We start from the raw sequence: 21,264 nt of genomic DNA, 5'->3' as shown, positions 1-21,264 counted from the left end.
TTTCCCATAATCACCCACCTTATACTTCCATGTCTATCCTTTTTTTGGCAGTAACCTTTTCTTGTTTCACCACTTCCCAAAAAAGTACCTCATGATCATTCTTACCAACTGGCAGCAATGTCAATAGCTCATTAACAACTACATCTTGTGAAGTTATCACCAAATCCAAAACATTAAAGCATTTAGTTGTTTCATTCACGTGCTTCTTAAGATATTTATCCCTCAGAAATTCAGCAAACTCACTCACCTTGTTCCTGTATGCTATCTATCTCCTCCTCCTTCGATTCTATATTTGCTAAACATTTCACAGTCAGTATTCTCTATATTCCCTGACCTATAACAACATCCTATCAGATATACAAGCTTGTGATTTCAACTTTACAACACAGAGATTCAATATCTGTGTGTGTACTCTCAACTTTTACGTTTTACACAATTCCACTGCAATCACTAACAGCACTCTCCTTCTTCTTTTCACCTTTCAGTCCTTCCGAAATCTTGTATATCCTTCCATTTCTATATCCTCCATATCCTTCCATCTCTGACATCACATCATCCTCAGACAGTCAAGTTTCAATGCAACAAACTCATCTCTCTTATTTCAAATACTGCTCACATTTGTCATCATCATCATCATCATCAAATTCCTGCCATGTACCATCAACGGGTGTACAGGATATGATAGTACTACATGAAAAAAATTACATCATTATTCATTTCCTATCTACAATTTTCCTCCAAATCAGTCTGTTAATTGTCAAGACTCCAACATTATCAGATCTTATATTTCTGTCGTCTAAGGCACTTTGTACTGTATCAATCCACCTATATCTTGGTCTTCCTCTGGATCATTTTGCTGCCTACCTGGCAGAGAACACTTTTTTTGCTAATCTTTCCTCACCATAAGTGATCATACCACCTGAGATTAGCTCTGCTAACGCATTCCTGGATGCTGACAATGTCAAGTTCTTTCCTAATATCCTCGTTTTTAATATGATATTGCCATTGATGCCATCTGTTCACGCCTATAATCTTTCTCAGGACTCTCATATCTACAGTCTCTAGTCTTTGGTCAAGTGTTTTACTTCTGACCCAGCTCTCAGATCCATAAGTTAAAACTGGTTTGAACACTGTCTTGTATACAGCTAATTTAGTGTTCCGACTAATTTCTCTCTTATTCCATATGAATTTATTCAATTGACTTCCCACCATACCAGCTTTGCTGATTCTGTTGTCTATTTCTATATTTAATTTACCATCTTCAGTAAAAATCGTGCCTAAATAGCTGAAATGTTTTACTTGTTTCACAGGTTCTCCATTCACAACACAGTTGGCATTTTCAATGAATCTGCCTATTTTCATTGTCTTTGTCTTTTTATTGCTGACCTTCATACCATATCTATTACAACAGCTATTCAATTTAGTCAGAGAATCTTGCAGACTTGCTGCAGATTTATTTAGAAGTATAACATCATCCGTATAAAGCAAAGAGCTGACATTAACATCTCCAATTTTCATATCATGTTTAATACCACTTTCCTTCATAATGTGATCCATATATAGATAATGAATAACAGAGGGGTAATGTACATCCTTGTCTCACACCAGATTTAACATTAAACCATCTTCCTGTACTTCCTTCAATTCTAACTGCTGACTTACTCAAATAAAGACTAAGTATTGCTTGATGTAATGATCCACTGACACCATACAACTGTAACGTTTTGAATAGCTTCTCTCTTGGCACCTTGTCATATGCCTTTTCCAAATCTACAAAACTTAAATACAGATCTTTGTTATATTCCCATGTCTTTTCAACTATTTGTCGTAAAGTGAAGATCTGATCCTGACAGCCTCTGTTTGGCCAGAATCCAGCTTGTTCTTCGCCAAGCTTTTCTTCCACAATTCTTCTCAACCGTTTCTCAAGTATACTTGCATAGATCTTACCAGGGACACTCAGTAGGGAAATACCTCTATAATTCTCACATTCAGTTTTATTTCCCTTTTTATATATGGGTACTATGAGAGCTCTACTCCAATCATCAAGAATTCGTCCCTCTGTCCAGGCTTTCTGAACTATGCAGTGCAGCCACTGTAAGACTCTTATACCACCATGCTTCAGCATTTCTGGTCGAATATCGTCTACTCCTGCTGCCTTTCCACATTTCAAGCCTTTGATGGCTTTTTCTACTTCAAGTATGGATATGTATTCCTGACTGCATTCCTGGTCAGTGTTTTTTACCACTGTGCTGTCATCACTGCTTGTTTCATTTAGCAGTTTTTCAAAGTAATTACTCCATACTTCAAGGATATCTTTTTCTCCCAGTTTCAGCACTCCTTTTACAGCACTCTTTCCTCCATTCCTAAGCTTCTTACAACCTCCAGAATATTTTGCCACCTTCTTGATATTTATTTTCTATATTCTTGCCAAAGTACTCCCATGACTTTTGTTTAGCTAGTTTTACACACTGTTTAGCTTTCTTACATTTGTCTCTGTATTCTCTAAGAGCACAAGCTGACTTATTTGACAGGAACTTTTGATATGCTTTCTTCTTTTCCTTCACTGCCTCTTTAACTTCCTGTGTCCACCAGGGAGTTCTGATTTTTTTATCCTTACAGACAACCTCACCACATGCCTCTCTGGCAGAATCAATCAATGTTTTCTTCAGAGTTTGCCACTGAATCTCAAAGGTTTGATTCCTGTTCTCAAACTCTTTCATTTTTTCTTCAATAATCTTTGTGTATTTTAGTCTACAGTTCACATCTGAGAGCTGTTCAACTTTTATTCGCTTTAAAACTTTCTTACATGTTATTCTTTTCAATAGGAAATTCAATTTTATCTTGCTCAAGACTAAATTGTGATCACTTCCAATTTCAAATCCTCTATACACTCTGGTGTCCTGCACCAGGGAGAAAACATCACTATCAACAATAACATAGTCAATGAGACTTTTCTTATTCCTAGCCTCTTCTCTCCATGTGAATTTGTGCACATTTTTATGTTGGAACATGGTGTTAGTAATAACGAGTCCATGTCCTGAGCAGAAATCCAACAGATATTTGCCATTATTATTAGCTCTGCTGTTTTCTCCAAATTTTCCCAAAATCTTTTTGTATGCCTGACAATCATTTCCTACTCTGCTATTTAGATCCCCAACAAGGACCAACTTTTCCTTTTTCATTGTGTCAGTTGCTTTTTCTGAAGCATCAAAAAATTCCTCCATGTCTGCCTTAGTAGAACCTTCTGTGAGACCATAGGCACAAATAAGTCTCATTATCCAGTTCCCCATTCTGATATTTGCCCACATTACTCTACTTGAGACTGACTGCCATTCAAGAAGATTAGCCTCGTATTTTGTGTTGAATACTATGGCTACTCCTTCTTTTCCTTGATTGTCATTGCCTGAATATAACATTTTGTATTTATTGCTCAGAAAGATCTCACCAGTTTTGGTATTTTTTGTTTAAGTCACCCCTATTATGTCGATCTGGTACTTATCTAATTCCTCAACTAGCTCCATTTCTTTGCCATTCAGGCTTCTTACGTTGATAGTACCGATCTTTAACTCTGGTGATGTTGAGTTGGGGTTTGTTTTCAGATTTGTTCCAGTAGCTGACTTTTCACTGTTTGCCCTGGTTCCCTGGTGAAAACAACGGGGGCCTTGTTTAACTGGGCGATGCCCCAGCTGGCATGAAATTTTGTCATGTTGTACCATCATTTTTTATTTTGGTTTAACCAATAAGAATACAATTTGGTCGGCTAAATCCCAAATTGCCAGCCCATCCTTGTTCGTTCAGTATCCAAGTAGATACCCAACAGGGTGCACCACGAGAAGGTGAGGATTGGGCATTAGGTCAGAAGCCCTGGTCGGTTCCGCATTCCTTTAAAGGCTATGTGGAGGTCTCCTCTCAGTTATACAGCTTTGACCCTTAAGCACCCTCACATTTGTATAGAAACATAATAATTCTTGTATCTTTGAGTCCATTCTACCAGACCAACAGTCTCTATTCTAGCTGCTATACCACACACCTCTCTCTCTCTTCAATTTCACCACTCCTGTTTCTCTGGTCCTGACTCTGATTGCAATTCATACCTGTCTCATCTTGACCTTTATGCATTCCATCACCTTGTGCTGCTGCAATCACTTCCTCAGCCTCGTATCCATCTTCCTCCTGTTATACAATCCATTTAGCTGTGCTATCTTGCCTCACAAGTACCTTTTTATCATTAGCTACATTAACTTCTTTTTTCTGTGACTTCTCAGCAAATAATAGCCTTTCTAAATGCCTGACACCAAACCCATTCAATGCAATTTATCAACTTTAAGCTCTTCCCACTTTCTTTTAAATTTACTGCACACATTCATAAACTGAGTCCCCTTTGTCTTGCACAACTCAGCCATCTTGCTATTCATTATCTTTGCTCTCCTTCTCAGCTCACTATTATCAATTAACACACTGATGACTTTTCCAACAACACTATTATCCTTTACCTGCAGCAACAACTTCCTCAAGTCGCTATAAACATTTTTTTTCACAAACTAAGTAATTTCTGCCCACAACTACCTAATTCTGATGCTTGCTCTTTTCTTCTCTGCAAAGCATCAGTTATTTGTTTCATTGTTCCACCAGAAAAGCATGTTTTTTTGTAATGTATTAGTCATGACGTCTCTAATGATTGAGTCTCGATACAATAAGATGCAATTATCCTTTGACACTTTCCGCATAACACTAACTTACACCTTCTTATTCACATTAGCTGACCTCTTCTCTAGGTGTTTAATCTCATCTTCCAGATGCTTTATTTCACTTTTCATTTTCACTAACTCTTGCCTAAACACTTCTACTACGTTCTTGACTCTAGCTCCCATTTCTAATTGTTTTAACTTATCAATACACTTTTTAAATACATTAATGCTTCCTTATTTTCATTCGCTCTAACAGCCCAAAAATCTTTGACATATTTCAGTGCATACATGAGGCAATTTTCACAATTTTTCCATCCACTGGAAAAAATCCAGGGCACAACTCAAACTTTGTGCCGAAGCTTTCCATGTCGCCAACATGCACTTCTTTATGGATTCCATTTTTAGAAGCAATACCAGTAGGAACAAAATAAACAAATAAACAAATTTTGTTTGTTTATTACAAATAAACAAACAAAATTCAAACAACAAATACTACTGAAGGACACTGGTATCCAGCATGAAAAAAATGAAGCACAATTTATGTAAAAAAAAAAATTCACACTATACACTATTTATAAATACTTTTCTTAGCACAGCTCAAACATACCACTATGTTCACTTGTGAATATTCATAATGAATATTAATTCACAGATACCGGCCTGGTTGGCCAAGTGGTTAGTGTATCCACTCTCCAGCTAAAAGGCTGCGGGTTTGAATTCCGACGTGAGCATGGATGTTTGTGATTGTCTCTGAAAATGCTAGTGGTGGTGGTGGTTTAGATGATGCAGTTTGCTGTAGTTGGTGGATTGAGTGGTGGAGACAGAGAGTTGTAGAGTAGGTGCCCTCCCTCAATGAGTCTTTGGACTCCTTGGAGGTGTCACGTAATAATAATAATAATAAGAGTGTTCAGTTGAACTGCCTATTCCTTTGACCAGGCTGTATAATTTAGGCCTCAGAACAGGGAAGAGTCCATAGGAGTGGGCACAAAGACTGATGTATCCAAATATCAATCTATCAGTATCTCTGAAGTGGTGGTGTAGATTTTGGAAAAGTTGGTTAGGGCTCACATACAGAAATAGGTTGACAGTGAATCTATACTTTGCAATAAACAGCATGGGTTTACTAAGGGAAGGTCATGTTTGAGCAACTTGTTCACATTCTATAATAATATTACCATTGAGTTAGACAAGGGGAATGGATACCCCATGATAGCATTGGATTTTGCTAAGGCTTTCACAGACACAACACAGAAGGCTTACTTAAATTGGAGATATGGGATCGGATTATTGGATCCACAAGGATCATTCTTGATCCATTGTTATTCAGTCTTTACATTAATGACATTAGGAAAGATATGACAGATGACATTAAGGCCATTTGCTGATTATGTGAAGATAATCAGAAATGCAGCTGAGGGTGGTTAAACCTTGGAATGCATTGCTTGAGAGAGTGGTTGGAGCGGGAACGGTCAATGGGTTCAAGGAGTGGTATGATAAACTTTGTGTTTCCTAAAAACGACCTCCCATGATGAGTCTTTTGACTCCATGGAGGCCTGGATAACAAAAAAAAAAATTAAAAATATGCAGCACTTGCAGAATGATTTGAATAGGCTGAAATTTTGGGCATGTGAAATTTGCTATCAGTTTAATGTTAGTAAGTCATGCACTTTAGTGTGATGAGATATCCAATATCGTATTATATTTGTGTGATTATTCTAGACAAAACTGATCAGGCTGTGGATCTTGGAGTTTTAGTAGATAGAAAGTTGAAGTTCAAGGGCCAAATAGCAATGTTTGCAAATACAGTTCAGAGAATAATTGGAATGCTGAAACAAATCTTTATATGTAAAGATAAGGAGGTCATTTTGAGCCAGGTCAGATCAGATTTCCTGGTTTCTGTGGTGATTAAGATACAGTGGGGAGAGAGAGAGAGAGTGCAAAGGAGAGTGTTAAAATGAAATCAAGATTGTGGAATACTAATTATGTAGACAGAATCGAGAATTTGTAGACTGCAGACACTAGCAGACAGGAGAAAGAGGGGTGATATGAGTGAGACTTACAAACTTATGAAAGGGTCATACAGGATATCAATAGATGGAACTTTTCATTTTATGGAGGAGGGGGAAAGGACGAGAGGACATCTTTTGGAGTTGAGAATGAATGCTATCAAGAGGGGGCGTGAGAGCTACATTTTTCTATCATAGAGTAGTACACAATTGGAATGGATTGCTATTGAATGTTGTATGTGCAAGTAGTGTGAATGAACTAAAGAAGAGATGTGACAGCTGGTGCAGGTAGTATGTGGCTTCCTTCAATTAGTCCCTGACTCCCTGAAGGTCTCTCTGTTAATAATAATAATACTTGATGTACAGTCTGTGTTACTGCATGTAATACAAACATTAAGAATGAATATGTAATGCTGTTTGTATCGAGTTTCTTGCAGTTATATATATGCTTTTATATTTATGCAATAGACAGGATACTGAATAAAGTTTCATTTTTCTCCAAATTTTCTTTTCATAAACAGAATCTATTGTAACTTTAATTACTAAGCACTTTAATTAAAAAACTTTGTGAAGTTTTGAATTCTACTGTGTTGTTCACATAAATTATTCTTGATTAACAGAATGCATTATAACATATAAAAATTTTATAATATATAATTTTAAGTATGATTTGATATCTTTATGAATCTTTTAAACTTCTACTGACATATTTCAAAAGGCGGTAAAAAAATAAGTATATTGGAAAATTCATTTTCTGCTGAACTACAGTTCATAGTGCCAATCAGTCAATAAATAAGCAAAGAGTAATATTAATTTGGTTTTATTTACCATATTTACTCGAATATAACTAGCCCTTGCGTGTAACTCACACCCCTGATTTTACTTTATGAAAAAAAAAAAAGAAATGAAAAAGTTTTGCATGTACCTCGCACACGAAAAAATGTTTAAACATGTTCATGTCAGGGTGATAGTAACTCAATCGCTGCAGTAAACAAAATGTTCTCCCAACAGCTATACTGCAGATGCAAGAGAAACAAGTAATTTTATTGAATCACTGAATAAGGTACAGAGACATTTGCAGTCTGTGTAATATATTTGTCAACAAATAGTGCAATTAGACAAGTGGGATAAAATTGGTACTAACTAATGAATCATATGTCCCCTCCCACAGAAACTTGCTGTATAGACTCAAGCAAAACTTATGTTGTACTGCCAAACATAGCATCTAACTAAATACAATTGTCCAAATGTTTAATTACATGAAATAAGTGTTTGTTTGATTGCATTTGAAATTTTCGATGTCATTAAGACAGATGCTAACAAATCACAGATCAAAAAGGCTAACATCGAATAAAATTCTACCGAAGAATTGAAACTGACATGCCTTATAACGTGTGTGTGTGAGTCCCCTCACCAGCCCAGCGCAGAAGTGGCATGCAAACAAGTAGCAATAAAAATTAACGGAAGTGTTGAAACTTTGTGTCAGCTGAGCCCGCCTGTGCAATGTGGAAGCGGTTCACAAATGGTAACGAAAAGTCCCGTTGGAATGATAAACATGCAAAATAACACCCCAACGTGAACATGTTAAAACTAAGAAATTATAGAGAATGTTGTTTTGGCAGTTTCAGGTATTTTGGAAGTTGGTTGAAGAAAATTAGCAATTCAACTCAACGATTGTTGGCTTGCCTTTGTTGTTGAGTCACATGATCTTTTGTTAATACTGCACCAATCATATGAACATCTTCATAGCTGCGCTATCTCTACCAGCCTACCATTTCTGTCTGTTTTGCGCTCCGCTTTCACTTCTTATTAGTCATTCATGAAGGATTGTTCATTATGTATCTCAAGTACTGTAAATTACTGATCATTTTTACTTGAAAAATGGAGAAACTTTCAAGTTACAGTGTTGGTTTTAAACTCAAATTTATGATAAACTCAAAGATCTTATGATTATGAAATGATAAAAGATCAAGCAAGAATGAAACTGTTTTAAGTTAATTACAGAACACTGTCGCTAAAGATTCAAATATATCGTGTGATGAACGTGAGCGGCCGATCGCATAAATAACTTTGATAATTAAAATTTAAATGCATTCATTTTATAAATAATGTGAGCAATTATAAATTATAATGAATACTGAGAATTTAATTATAAACCTCGCTTTCGTTTTTGTCTAAAAAACTTTGGTTTCCAAAAATCTCCACATATATCTTGTACCACGATTTTTTAACTTTAATTTTGGGGGAAAAAGTACGAGTTATATTTGAGTAAATATGGTATGTCAGTGTCCAAATCATAGATTAGAATCAGAAGTCCATGATGTAACAAGATATTTCCAGGTGTGCTGTACAATTCATTACCAAAATATAGTAGAGAATTATCAGCACGTGCAAATTCATTGGAAATGAAAGTTGTATGAGTGTTAAGTACTTGTTGGATAGTATTGAGCTTTCCTTCAGTTTCTGCAGTAGACAGAAGTAGGAAACCTTAGTGCATCATCTCAAAAATTGCTAAGAACAATTTGACCCCCCCCCCCAAAAAAAAAGGTATGACAGACTTGTTACTGAAAGTTAGAGCATGAGATATTAATGGACTTCGGATTTAATGGACAAAATTTCTAGTCCGCATGTCATGTGAAAATTAATACACTGTTAATTTTAAAATGAATTTAATCAGGATTTACTTATAATTAAATTAACAGGTTATTAATTTCCTGTTATTTTTAATAAATTTTGGCAAATAGGCCATATGTTGGAAAAATACTGTAATAATTTAGCTGACATAAATGAGTCACTGCTCATAAAACATGTTCAGCGAATGATTAGCATGTGATCACACCAATCGCGCTACAATTGATTCTTTTGTCGTGTGGCATGACTTTCTGCGGCAGTTTTAATGCATGCTGGCTGATGTTCTGAAGTGCAGTAAGCCACGCAAGCTAGTTTGCATTTATTTACTTGCGGTGTCTGTGCGGTTAGCCTAGTGGCTGTGCGCTTCGCAACCATATGACTGGGGAAGGAGTGTCACAGGTTCGATTCCCATCGAAGACGTGAGGAATTTGAGGATCTTCCTCAGCCATAGCCAAGTTAGCCGGTCTTGGGTGCGGGCGGTAGGGTTTTTTTCACCAGTTTATCTGGCGTTTTTCATCCCGCAAGCAGGCAAACCGGCCCCAAGAACACACATGGATCTACAGCCATAAATACTTATCCCCCATGAGGGAGCTCAACTTGCCCTAATAGGGACGGCAGAGAAAAAGGGAGGCAACTCCATACAAATAAATAAATAAATAAATTTACTCGCAGTGAATGGTTTATGTATGTATGCATTTTATAGACCTACATTCGGAAAATCTACTTTATTATATAACATATAACGGACTTTTGGATTTAATGGACACCTCCTCGCCAGAATTAGTCCGTTATATCGAGGTTTTACTGTATTTTGAAGGTAGCCAAGTATATTGCAGACAATGTTATACAAAATCCATTGTTTCTGCAAAGTATATATATATATACAGTGGTATCTCGCTAATCCGAACTGTGGTGTGAAAGGAAAAAACTTTTATTTGTTACGTATTATTATATTGTATACTATTATTTTTATTTAATAATTATTAAATATTATTTCTACAGTACAGTAATTTTGTTTCATACTGTCGATTATACGGTTATACTGGAGGCTTATTTTGATGTATTGTGTGTTCACGTTTGCTTTTTTATACTGTACAGTACGTACTGTATTGTCGGCATGAATCGCAAATATACACAAAAAGAGGAAATTCAAAACATGCATAATTAGGTTAAAAATATAAATCCAGATGTTGAAATTTCACAAACAGATGTTGCGGAATGAATTACAGGTAGAACCGAAAGTGAATTCGAAATCAAATCAGATGCTGAAATTATAAATATGATGCAACAGATGTTGAAAGTTTATTTTTCACTTGGTTAGAATATAATAAATTTAGTTTAATCCTTTATCCAAGTGTGAGCAAACAAAGTTTGCACCTGAAAGTATCTTCAGGACTGGGGTAAGGTGGTGCAACACCAGGACGACTCCTTGCAAAGGAGTCGTCCTGGTGTTGGAGCAAGATACTAACACTCCTATCTCAGTATCTCCCATAATGCAAAACACATCTCCTTGCAGATATGTCTAATGTTATGCATTAAGGGAAGGGCCACTACCCAGACTAGTTTCGACCTTTATTGAGGTCTCTTCAGTGGGAGACCTCACTGGGAGACCTCTCCCACTGATGAGACACATCTAACCAAGTGAAAAATAAACTTTCAACATCTTTCTCTAAATCCAGAGTAATTTATTAAAAAGGTGGCACACCATTTCGCAACTCCTATAGGTAGAGATGACCTTACTAATGCTTCTGGCTGGTATCTCCACTTGGGCCTGGCTCCCACTGAAGAGACCTCAATAAAGGTCGAAACTAGTCTGGGTAGTGGCCCTTCCCTTAATGCATAACATTAGACATATCTGCAAGGAGATGTGTTTTGCATTATGGGAGATACTGAGATAGGAGTGTTAGTAGCTTGCTCCACCTTTGCAAGGAGTCGTCCTGGTGTTGCACCACCTTACCCCAGTCCTGAAGATACTTTCAGGCGCAAACTTTGTTTGCTCACACTTGGATAAAGGATTAAACTAAATTTATTATGATGCTACAGAATGAATTAGAAGATGATGGTGAAGAACTCGAAGAAAAAAAAGAAAAATGTGAAGAGGCAGTTTGACAGTTTTAATATGTGTATATAGAATGTGTTAAGAAGAATGATACGTCACTCCACAAAATTTTTATTGCTGATGTAGCTCCGAGAAGAAGCATTTGAAAAAAGTTTAACTTCCAAGAAGCAAAAGAAAATTAGTGACTTTCTTACAAAGAAATAAAAAACTTTTTTTGTGTTATTTTGTGAAACTTTTTTGTGTTATGTACAAGAAAGTGATATTTTTTACACAAATTAAGTTATGTACTGAACTATGCAATTTTATTAAATTAGAATCCTCAATACAGTACAGGTACGTGCAAATTAAATTTTTTACTAAAATAAACTGGTGTACTGTATTATTTTTTTTTGTTTTACATTACAATACGGTAGCTTTTTTCTATCAGTTACTTCATTTATTTACAGAATTAAATTGATGCACCATTAAAATCTGATTATTTTTCCTTAAACACTAGTTATTGTTGTCTCTTGGGAGAAAATTCGCTAATCCGAACGCGCATGGTTTTTATTAGTTCGGATTAGTGAGAGCTTGGTAACTTTAACATATATATATATATATATATGTATATGTTTTATCATAATATACATACATAATATATCCTATTTTCTAATAATTATATTTCCAGACTCAAAAAGAAATCAATATCAATCACATGGCGGCCTACATACCTCGTGAAGAATGGGATGATTTTGATCCAATGTTGATTGCTGATGGTTTATTTGCTGCTGGGAATATATTTGCGTAAGTTTAAAAATATTATTATTTTCTTAACCTCCATGGATTAACAAGACTCGTTGTAGATATTCATCATGGGATATACAGTCATCCCTCGACTTACATTGAGGTTCTGTTCCATCAGGCAGGACGTAAGTGGGTTTGGACTGAAGTTGATACATTAAATCAACAGAGTTATAGGGGTTAGGGACTTAACAGTAGTAAGTATACTGTCATTTTAATTTTTAAGCCTTATTATAAAACTGTATTGTGAGTTACAACCACTATAAAACAGGAGAATGATCACCCAAATCTTCCTCCACAATCACATCTTCATTACCTTTCCTATGTGAAGGATTAGGCTGCGGCTCTTCTGGTGTAACCTTTGTTTTTTCTATGAACATGTCCAATGTGCTTTGCTTATTCCTCTTCTTCTTTTTATCATAAATTTGTTTATAGCAAGCAAATACATCATATACTTTCATTTTTACTAAAAAGTAGCATTCAACATTGGGATCTATGTCTTCAACCATTTTGAGAACATCACTAACTGCAGAGAGAATTTCTGCAAGACCCTTCTCTGTGAATTATTTAACTACCTCTTGTTTCTCTTTTTTCCTCTTCCTTTTCTCGTTCTTCCTCTTCTGCAACACTTTATTCCTCCAGTTCAACTAATTCTTTTTTGGTCAACTTTTCAGAGGCACTTTCTATGAGTTGAACTATGTTGTTATCATTCACTTCGAGATTGAGGTTGTTTGCCAGGCCCAAAATTTCTTCACTCAATTTACAAAGGTCTTCATTTTTTTCAAACTTCCAAAGTGCACAAACTTTTTAATGTCTTTTTTCATATGCCACTCATGCATTGAGGGATCACTTCATCCCAAACCACAGCAATATTTTTAATAGCATGATAAATATTGAATGCTTTCCAGAATTACACGAGAGTCTGGTCGTTTCCTTCATCAGCATAAATGGCAAGAAAGGCATTTACGTGTAATTATAAGGCAGGTGAATATAATAATCATAGAAATAAGCTTGGAGAAGTTCCATGTGAATGAAGAATTGGAAGGACAAGATGTCACTAGTGCATGGGAAAGAGTGGAGAAATATTTATTAACAGTAATGGCAAGTTGTATACCTTGGGTGAAAAAGAGAACAAGTTTGTTGTAAAGTGGATGACTAATGATATCAAATAAGAACTGTAGATGAAAAAGAGGTTATTAGCCCTTAGATCGAAGGCAAATCCAAAGGAATTCTTTTGGTATGTGGCCAATAGAAGGAGAAATGATTGTGGAAGAGTGATATTAAGACAAAACTGGGAGTAAAGTGACTGATGCAGAAGACATAGCAGAGTTTAATAAGCAATTTATTGGGATATTTCATCCCGGAAAAGAGGGCTTTATTACTAGAGGGATGGGGAGGGTTAAAGGAAGTGGATGGGATTTCACCAGATGTTTTTAGAGTATGTGCTAAGGAACTGACTTGAGTTTTTGATGAGAGTCTGGCTATGAAAAAGATCACCAAGGAGTGGGAGATTGGCTGTCTGATAGGTATCAGAAATGGTTAGGAGTGAGCAATATCAAGGAAGCAGAAGGTTACATGTGGGGCCCCTAAGGGCTCAGTATTGGGATCTGTATTGTTTATCATTTATATTAATGACATTGTCAATGGCCTGCAGAGAGAGAGAGATTCAGTTGTTTGCAGATGATGTGAAGCTGGGAAGGGTTATTAATAATAGTACCAATGTGGTAACCTCTCAGGAAAATTTGAATAAGCTGGACAGATGAGAGTATGAATGGGGATAATATTTGAATGCTACAAAATGTAACATGTTGAAGTTCAGGATCCATCAATGGGAAGCTATATTAGAGGAAGTGGAAAGAGGGAAGAGACCTTGAGATGATGATTAATAGAAACTTGAAGCTTAGAAGACATATTGCAAAGGTGATGAAGGTAATCTAGGGGGGGGGGGATGCTGAAATACTGATAAGGATGGTAACCAGCAGAGACAGAAGAGTTGTGGTTCCAATATATAAAGCCACGATCAGACTACATCTGGATTAATGTGGTTAGATTTATTCAATGGGATTTGAAGAGGATAAATTAACCTTGGAGAGGATGAAGAGATGGTTAATAAAAATGATATCAGGACTGTACTATGTTAGCTACTGCAGAGTTTGGTTAACAGAAGAAGAAGAGGTGATATGATTGAGACATTTAAACTGTTGAGAGGCTAGTTATAGGATTGACACTGGGTTCAGTTCTTTCATGTGATAGATCAAGAGAAAGGAACAAGGACAAGAGACCCCTGGAAGCTTTTGTTAATGTGTGGAATGAGTTTGAGGGACGAAGTGAGCTGTATGGGAGCGATGGACTGCATTTGAGTGGTTATGGTGGGAGTCGCTTGGAGAGACTGCTGCTGGAAGGTAGAGAAGTGAATAGAGAGAATGAATCAGATTGAGAGGGGAGTGATGTGGAAGAGCAGGAGAGTAAGATAGGAGAGATTGAAGAAGTGGATATGAATGGGGAAGTGAGTGGTATGAGTATAGAAAATGAGAGAATGAGTGTGCAAGAGGAGCAGGGAAACGGGGAGGCTCAGGGTGGACAGGGGTACACAGCGTGAGAAAGGTGGATGCTCCAAGAGGAGGTGAGAGCATGTGTAGGCAGGAAAGAAATGGGATGACCAGAGATCAAGAGGAAACAGATGGAATTGCAAAGGGTTCTAAAATGAAGAAGCAGAAAGGGAAATGGCCCCAGTCCAGCATGGAGATATCACATCGAGTGAGTGGTATCAGTGGAACTAGCTATAGATCCAGAAATCAGCTGTTGTGTTTGTATACCAATGCTAGAAGTATAAGAAACAAGGCGGATAAAATGGTTGCACTAATTGCGTCTGTTCATCCAAAGATTGTCGGAATAAGTGAGACTTGGTTAGATGAGGACGACATCCTGACAGGAATAGAGATGGAAAGGTATGATGTGTTTCGTAAGGATAGAAGGGGTAAAAAGGGAGGGGGAATGCTATTGATAATAGAGAAAGAGTTATGTCCATACAAAGTAGAGATGCAAGAGAGAAATAGGGCCAGTGGTTTTGAGGCAGTATGGTGTGAGATAGAGGTGAATAGAATCAAATACTTGGTGGGATGTTGTTATAGACCTGGTAATGTGTATGGTGGTGATAGTGAAATGTATAGTCAAATAAGCCAAGCAAATAAGAAAAGGGTGATCATTATGGGTGATTTTAATTATGGCAATATAGACTGGAATGAAGAGATAGCAACTGGAAGTAAAGAAAATGAGTTTCTTGAGTTTTTGAGGGATAACTACCTCAAACAGTATGTAACAGAGGGCACACGAGGATTAAGGGTCTTGGATTTGGTCATCTCATCAGAGGATGTAATTATAAATGAGGTGACAAATCATCCACCAATTGGTGAAAGTGACCATGAGGTGATTATCTGGATGGTTGCCAGCAGATTTTTTTCACAAGGACCCCTGTGAAAAAAGGGTATATGTGGAACTACAAGGGGGGGGGGTGATTATGAAGAGCTCAGGAGACAGCTTGCAGGTGTAGCATGGGATGAGGAGTTAGCTGGAAAAGAGATCAGTGCAGCTTGGGGATTTTCAAAAACTATTTAGTAGACGCAATGTCTAAATGTATTCCATGGGTGAGAAGGTTAAATAAGGTAGGTGTGAGATGGATGAATAAAGAGATTAAGCATGCGATACAGAGAAAAAGGGCATTGTGGAGGCAGCATAAGAGAAGCGGAAGTAACCAATTTCATGAGGTCTACAGAGACCAGGCAAGGAGGGTGACGTGGTTGGTGAGAGTAGCTAAAGAGAGGTATGAACAGCTGTTAGCTAATGAAGCCAAAAAGAATTCTAGGGAGTTCTTTCGATATGTAGCCAGCAAAAGAAATAATGATTATGGAAGAATGACATTGATTGGAGGAAATGGTATAAAGACAGCTGTTGCAGAATGTGTGGTGGAGATACTTAATGAGCAGTTCATAAAGATCTTTCAATCTTGTGAATGAGACTTCATTGAGAGATTGAGAGCAGTTGATGATGGGGAGGAGAGACTGACTGTAAGTCAGCAAGAGATGTTTGGGGAGTTGAGTAAACTAGATATAAATAAGGCTGTGGGACTTGATAAAATATCACCACGTATTCTGAAGGAATGTGCCAGAGAGTTGACACCTGCCTTGACATATTTTTTTTAATACGAGTCTTGCACTTGCTCAAGTTCTTAAAGAGTGGAAGGAGGTCAAGATTGTGCCACTTCATAAAGGAGGTGATCGAACTCAAGCATCAACCTATAGGCTTATCTCTGTGTCAGGTGTTGTGGTTAAGTTGTTGGAGAAGCTTGTGAGAACTAGGATCCAGAGTTGGGTTGACAACAATGGTATAATCTTTGATGGACAGCAAATCTAAAATTGCTAAAGGGAGGTCATGTTTTAGTAATCTACTTACTTATTACAATAAAGTGACTGCTTCCTTGGACAGAGGAAAAGGATACACAGTAATATACTTGGATTTCGCAAAGGCTTTTAATAGAGTACCTCATGATAGGTTGACAGTCAAACTAGAGCAGATGGGGTTGGATATTATATTGGTGCATTGGATTGGAGACTGGCTATGTGATAGGTATCAGCAAGTTGTGTATGGGGGAGCGATATCCAGGAAAAGGAAAGTCACTAGTGGAGTGCCTCAGGGATCTGTTTTAGGGCCATTACTATTTAACTTGTATATTAATGATATTGGCAAAGATTTGGATGGAGATATTCAGTTGTTTGCAGATGATGCAAAGTTGGGACGAACCATGAAGGTGTAGTGAAGATGTTGTGGCCTTACAGGAAGACTTGAATAGATTGAGTGATTGGGCTAGCAAATGGGGATGTGAGTTCAATGTTGCAAAATGTAAGGTTTTAAAATTTGGAAAACAAAGATGGGATGCAGAATTTATGCTTGGTGAGAATATATTGTTGGAAGTAGAGGAAATAAGAGATCTGGGGGTGATAGTGGATAAGGATCTAAAATTTAGGGGACACATCTCCAAAATTGTGAAGACAACACTAAGGCTTCTGGGAATGATGCAGAGGATACTGACGTGTAGAAGTAGGGAGATTCTTGTTCCATTGTATAAGGCTTTGATTAGGCCACACATGGACTTTTGTGCCCAAATTTGATCACCGGGTTTTCAGAAGGATGAAGAGATGTTGGAAAGGGTCCAAAGGCGACTGACTAAGGTAGTTTCTGACTTCTGGAATGTTGAGTATGAGGAAAGATTGAGAAGATGTAATTTGCAGAGTCTGGTGGGCAGGAGGAAGAGGGGAGATATGATAGAGACCTACAAGTTGGTAAGGGGTTGCTATAAGATCAATGGTGGAGTAGTTCTACAGAGAATAGTGGGAGATCAGGGGAGAACCAGAGGTCATCCCTGGAAACTGTATAAAGAGGGTGTGAGTAGGGGAGTGAGAGGCAGGTTTTTTTCGTGCAGAGTTGTGAATGATTGGAATGCCTTGCCTGAGAGTGTGGTGTCTGCAAGGAGTTTGAGTTTGAGTGTGTTTAAGACACGGTATGATGAGATGTGTGTGTGATAAAAGGACCTCCCAGATGAGTCTTTGACTCCATGAGGTCTTTTTTAATAATAATAATAATAATAATTGTGTAGCTATTTCTCTCTCTCCTTTTTTGTAACAATGCTTCATTATATTTTTTAGATTAGATATAGTCATTGTTCTGTAATGTTTGTAGTCTTCACGTTTTATTCGTGGTTGTTGTTTGATTTTACTGTTAGTTGTCAAAATTCCAATATTGGTGTCTGTTAAGTTGTTAAGTAAAAAGGGCATTGTGGAGGCAGCATAAGAGAAGCGGAAGTAACCAATTTCATGAGGTCTACAGAGACCAGGCAAGGAGGGTGACGTGGTTGGTGAGAGTAGCTAAAGAGAGGTATGAACAGCTGTTAGCTAATGAAGCCAAAAAGAATTCTAGGGAGTTCTTTCGATATGTAGCCAGCAAAAGAAATAATGATTATGGAAGAATGACATTGATTGGAGGAAATGGTATAAAGACAGCTGTTGCAGAATGTGTGGTGGAGATACTTAATGAGCAGTTCATAAAGATCTTTCAATCTTGTGAATGAGACTTCATTGAGAGATTGAGAGCAGTTGATGATGGGGAGGAGAGACTGACTGTAAGTCAGCAAGAGATGTTTGGGGAGTTGAGTAAACTAGATATAAATAAGGCTGTGGGACTTGATAAAATATCACCACGTATTCTGAAGGAATGTGCCAGAGAGTTGACACCTGCCTTGACATATTTTTTTTAATACGAGTCTTGCACTTGCTCAAGTTCTTAAAGAGTGGAAGGAGGTCAAGATTGTGCCACTTCATAAAGGAGGTGATCGAACTCAAGCATCAAACTATAGGCTTATCTCTGTGTCAGGTGTTGTGGTTAAGTTGTTGGAGAAGCTTGTGAGAACTAGGATCCAGAGTTGGGTTGACAACAATGGTATAATCTTTGATGGACAGCAAATCTAAAATTGCTAAAGGGAGGTCATGTTTTAGTAATCTACTTACTTATTACAATAAAGTGACTGCTTCCTTGGACAGAGGAAAAGGATACACAGTAATATACTTGGATTTCGCAAAGGCTTTTAATAGAGTACCTCATGATAGGTTGACAGTCAAACTAGAGCAGATGGGGTTGGATATTATATTGGTGCATTGGATTGGAGACTGGCTATGTGATAGGTATCAGCAAGTTGTGTATGGGGGAGCGATATCCAGGAAAAGGAAAGTCACTAGTGGAGTGCCTCAGGGATCTGTTTTAGGGCCATTACTATTTAACTTGTATATTAATGATATTGGCAAAGATTTGGATGGAGATATTCAGTTGTTTGCAGATGATGCAAAGTTGGGACGAACCATGAAGGTGTAGTGAAGATGTTGTGGCCTTACAGGAAGACTTGAATAGATTGAGTGATTGGGCTAGCAAATGGGGATGTGAGTTCAATGTTGCAAAATGTAAGGTTTTAAAATTTGGAAAACAAAGATGGGATGCAGAATTTATGCTTGGTGAGAATATATTGTTGGAAGTAGAGGAAATAAGAGATCTGGGGGTGATAGTGGATAAGGATCTAAAATTTAGGGGACACATCTCCAAAATTGTGAAGACAACACTAAGGCTTCTGGGAATGATGCAGAGGATACTGACGTGTAGAAGTAGGGAGATTCTTGTTCCATTGTATAAGGCTTTGATTAGGCCACACATGGACTTTTGTGCCCAAATTTGATCACCGGGTTTTCAGAAGGATGAAGAGATGTTGGAAAGGGTCCAAAGGCGACTGACTAAGGTAGTTTCTGACTTCTGGAATGTTGAGTATGAGGAAAGATTGAGAAGATGTAATTTGCAGAGTCTGGTGGGCAGGAGGAAGAGGGGAGATATGATAGAGACCTACAAGTTGGTAAGGGGTTGCTATAAGATCAATGGTGGAGTAGTTCTACAGAGAATAGTGGGAGATCAGGGGAGAACCAGAGGTCATCCCTGGAAACTGTATAAAGAGGGTGTGAGTAGGGGAGTGAGAGGCAGGTTTTTTTCGTGCAGAGTTGTGAATGATTGGAATGCCTTGCCTGAGAGTGTGGTGTCTGCAAGGAGTTTGAGTTTGAGTGTGTTTAAGACACGGTATGATGAGATGTGTGTGTGATAAAAGGACCTCCCAGATGAGTCTTTGACTCCATGAGGTCTTTTTTAATAATAATAATAATAATAATTGTGTAGCTATTTCTCTCTCTCCTTTTTTGTAACAATGCTTCATTATATTTTTTAGATTAGATATAGTCATTGTTCTGTAATGTTTGTAGTCTTCACGTTTTATTCGTGGTTGTTGTTTGATTTTACTGTTAGTTGTCAAAATTCCAATATTGGTGTCTGTTAAGTTACCATATGAAAAGTTTCAACTAGAAGATGATTTTGTAAGGTTTGTAGTGGGTTTTCTCTCAGTGGATACAATGGAAAAGCTCTTGTGTATGCACCAAACATGTGAAATGTTTGTGGACTGAGGTTGAATGGAAGGAATGAAAGTATTTGTGTGTGTGTGTATGTGTGTGTGCACGTGCGTGCATGCGTGTGTGTGAGAGAGTGAGAAATATGCTGACAGAATGGAGTGTTCAAAAAATGAGAAAACTTGACCAAAAGTAATCACAAAATGGATGCAAATGATGGTAATGATAGTAATGAAAATAAATTGAAAGAACTTAGAGGCGATGAAAATAAAGTGCATGGAGGATGAAAATGAATACTTAAATAAGCAACTGATTATGAGAGGAAGGAAATTAGCAAGATGAAGAGGGGATCAAAGAACGATCAGACCTTATTGTATCAGTCATTAGAGGTCTTGTAAATAACAGAATGCATAAAACTTGTTTTCCAGGTGGCATAGTAAATAGGTAAGGCTTTGCTTGGAAGGAGTGAATGGGCATTAGAGTGTGGAAGTTATGGACACCAATGACTTGAAAACTGAAAAAGTAATGTGGATATGAGGAAGTTATTGCAAAGGGGTGAAGAATGATAATGCTGTAGGGAAAATGCATTGCTCTCCTTAGTGAACTGAGAAGGAAAGCAAAAATAATGGAGTAAGATAGCTGATTTGTGTGAAGCAAAGGGGGGTACGGGAATCTGCGAATGTATGTCTGGAGGGAAGTCGGAATGTTTTATGGTAGATGGAGAGGATTTGAATGCGTTTGGTATATTTGAAATAACTGTTGTTTACCGAGAGTGCATAGAGTCAAGATAAAATGTCTGAAGATCATAAAGAGAGAAGAGATTGAGAACCAGGTTGTGGAAGGACAGATGAAAGATAGATACAAAGGTAAGAAAGTGATTATGGCAGAGCACAGACTGCTGGAATGCACAAACAAAGGAACAGGGAAATGAGAGTGAGAGGCAATATTGCCACTAGAGGGAGGGATAGTCTGAAAGATTGGGATTGTTATGTTTTTTATACTAATGCAAGGTATCAAAAATAAAGGAGTTGGTTTTGTTTCATTAATTAACCATTCCCAAAGATAATAGTTATGTGAAATGGTTGAGTGAGGATGATATACTCTTGGGAAAGATTTTG

At 37.4% G+C, this 21,264-nt stretch overlaps 1 protein-coding gene across 1 annotated transcript in view; it reads left to right on the top strand.

The window, feature by feature from the left end:
* The window catches only part of LOC150097977 (transient-receptor-potential-like protein), a 192,748-nt gene that overhangs the window by 85,850 nt on the left and 85,634 nt on the right, over window positions 1-21,264 (top strand). The window contains 1 exon segment of the mRNA XM_090406648.1: window positions 12,052-12,167. Coding sequence (XP_090262774.1) covers window positions 12,052-12,167 — 116 coding nt within the window.

This window comes from Typopeltis vanoorti, chromosome 16 (genome assembly GCF_054136105.1).
Source record: "Typopeltis vanoorti isolate ZY-2024b chromosome 16, IOZ_Tvanoo_1.0, whole genome shotgun sequence".
In the NCBI taxonomy this organism is placed as follows: Eukaryota; Metazoa; Arthropoda; class Arachnida; order Uropygi; family Thelyphonidae; genus Typopeltis; species Typopeltis vanoorti.
This window is presented reverse-complemented; position numbering and strand designations above follow the sequence as displayed.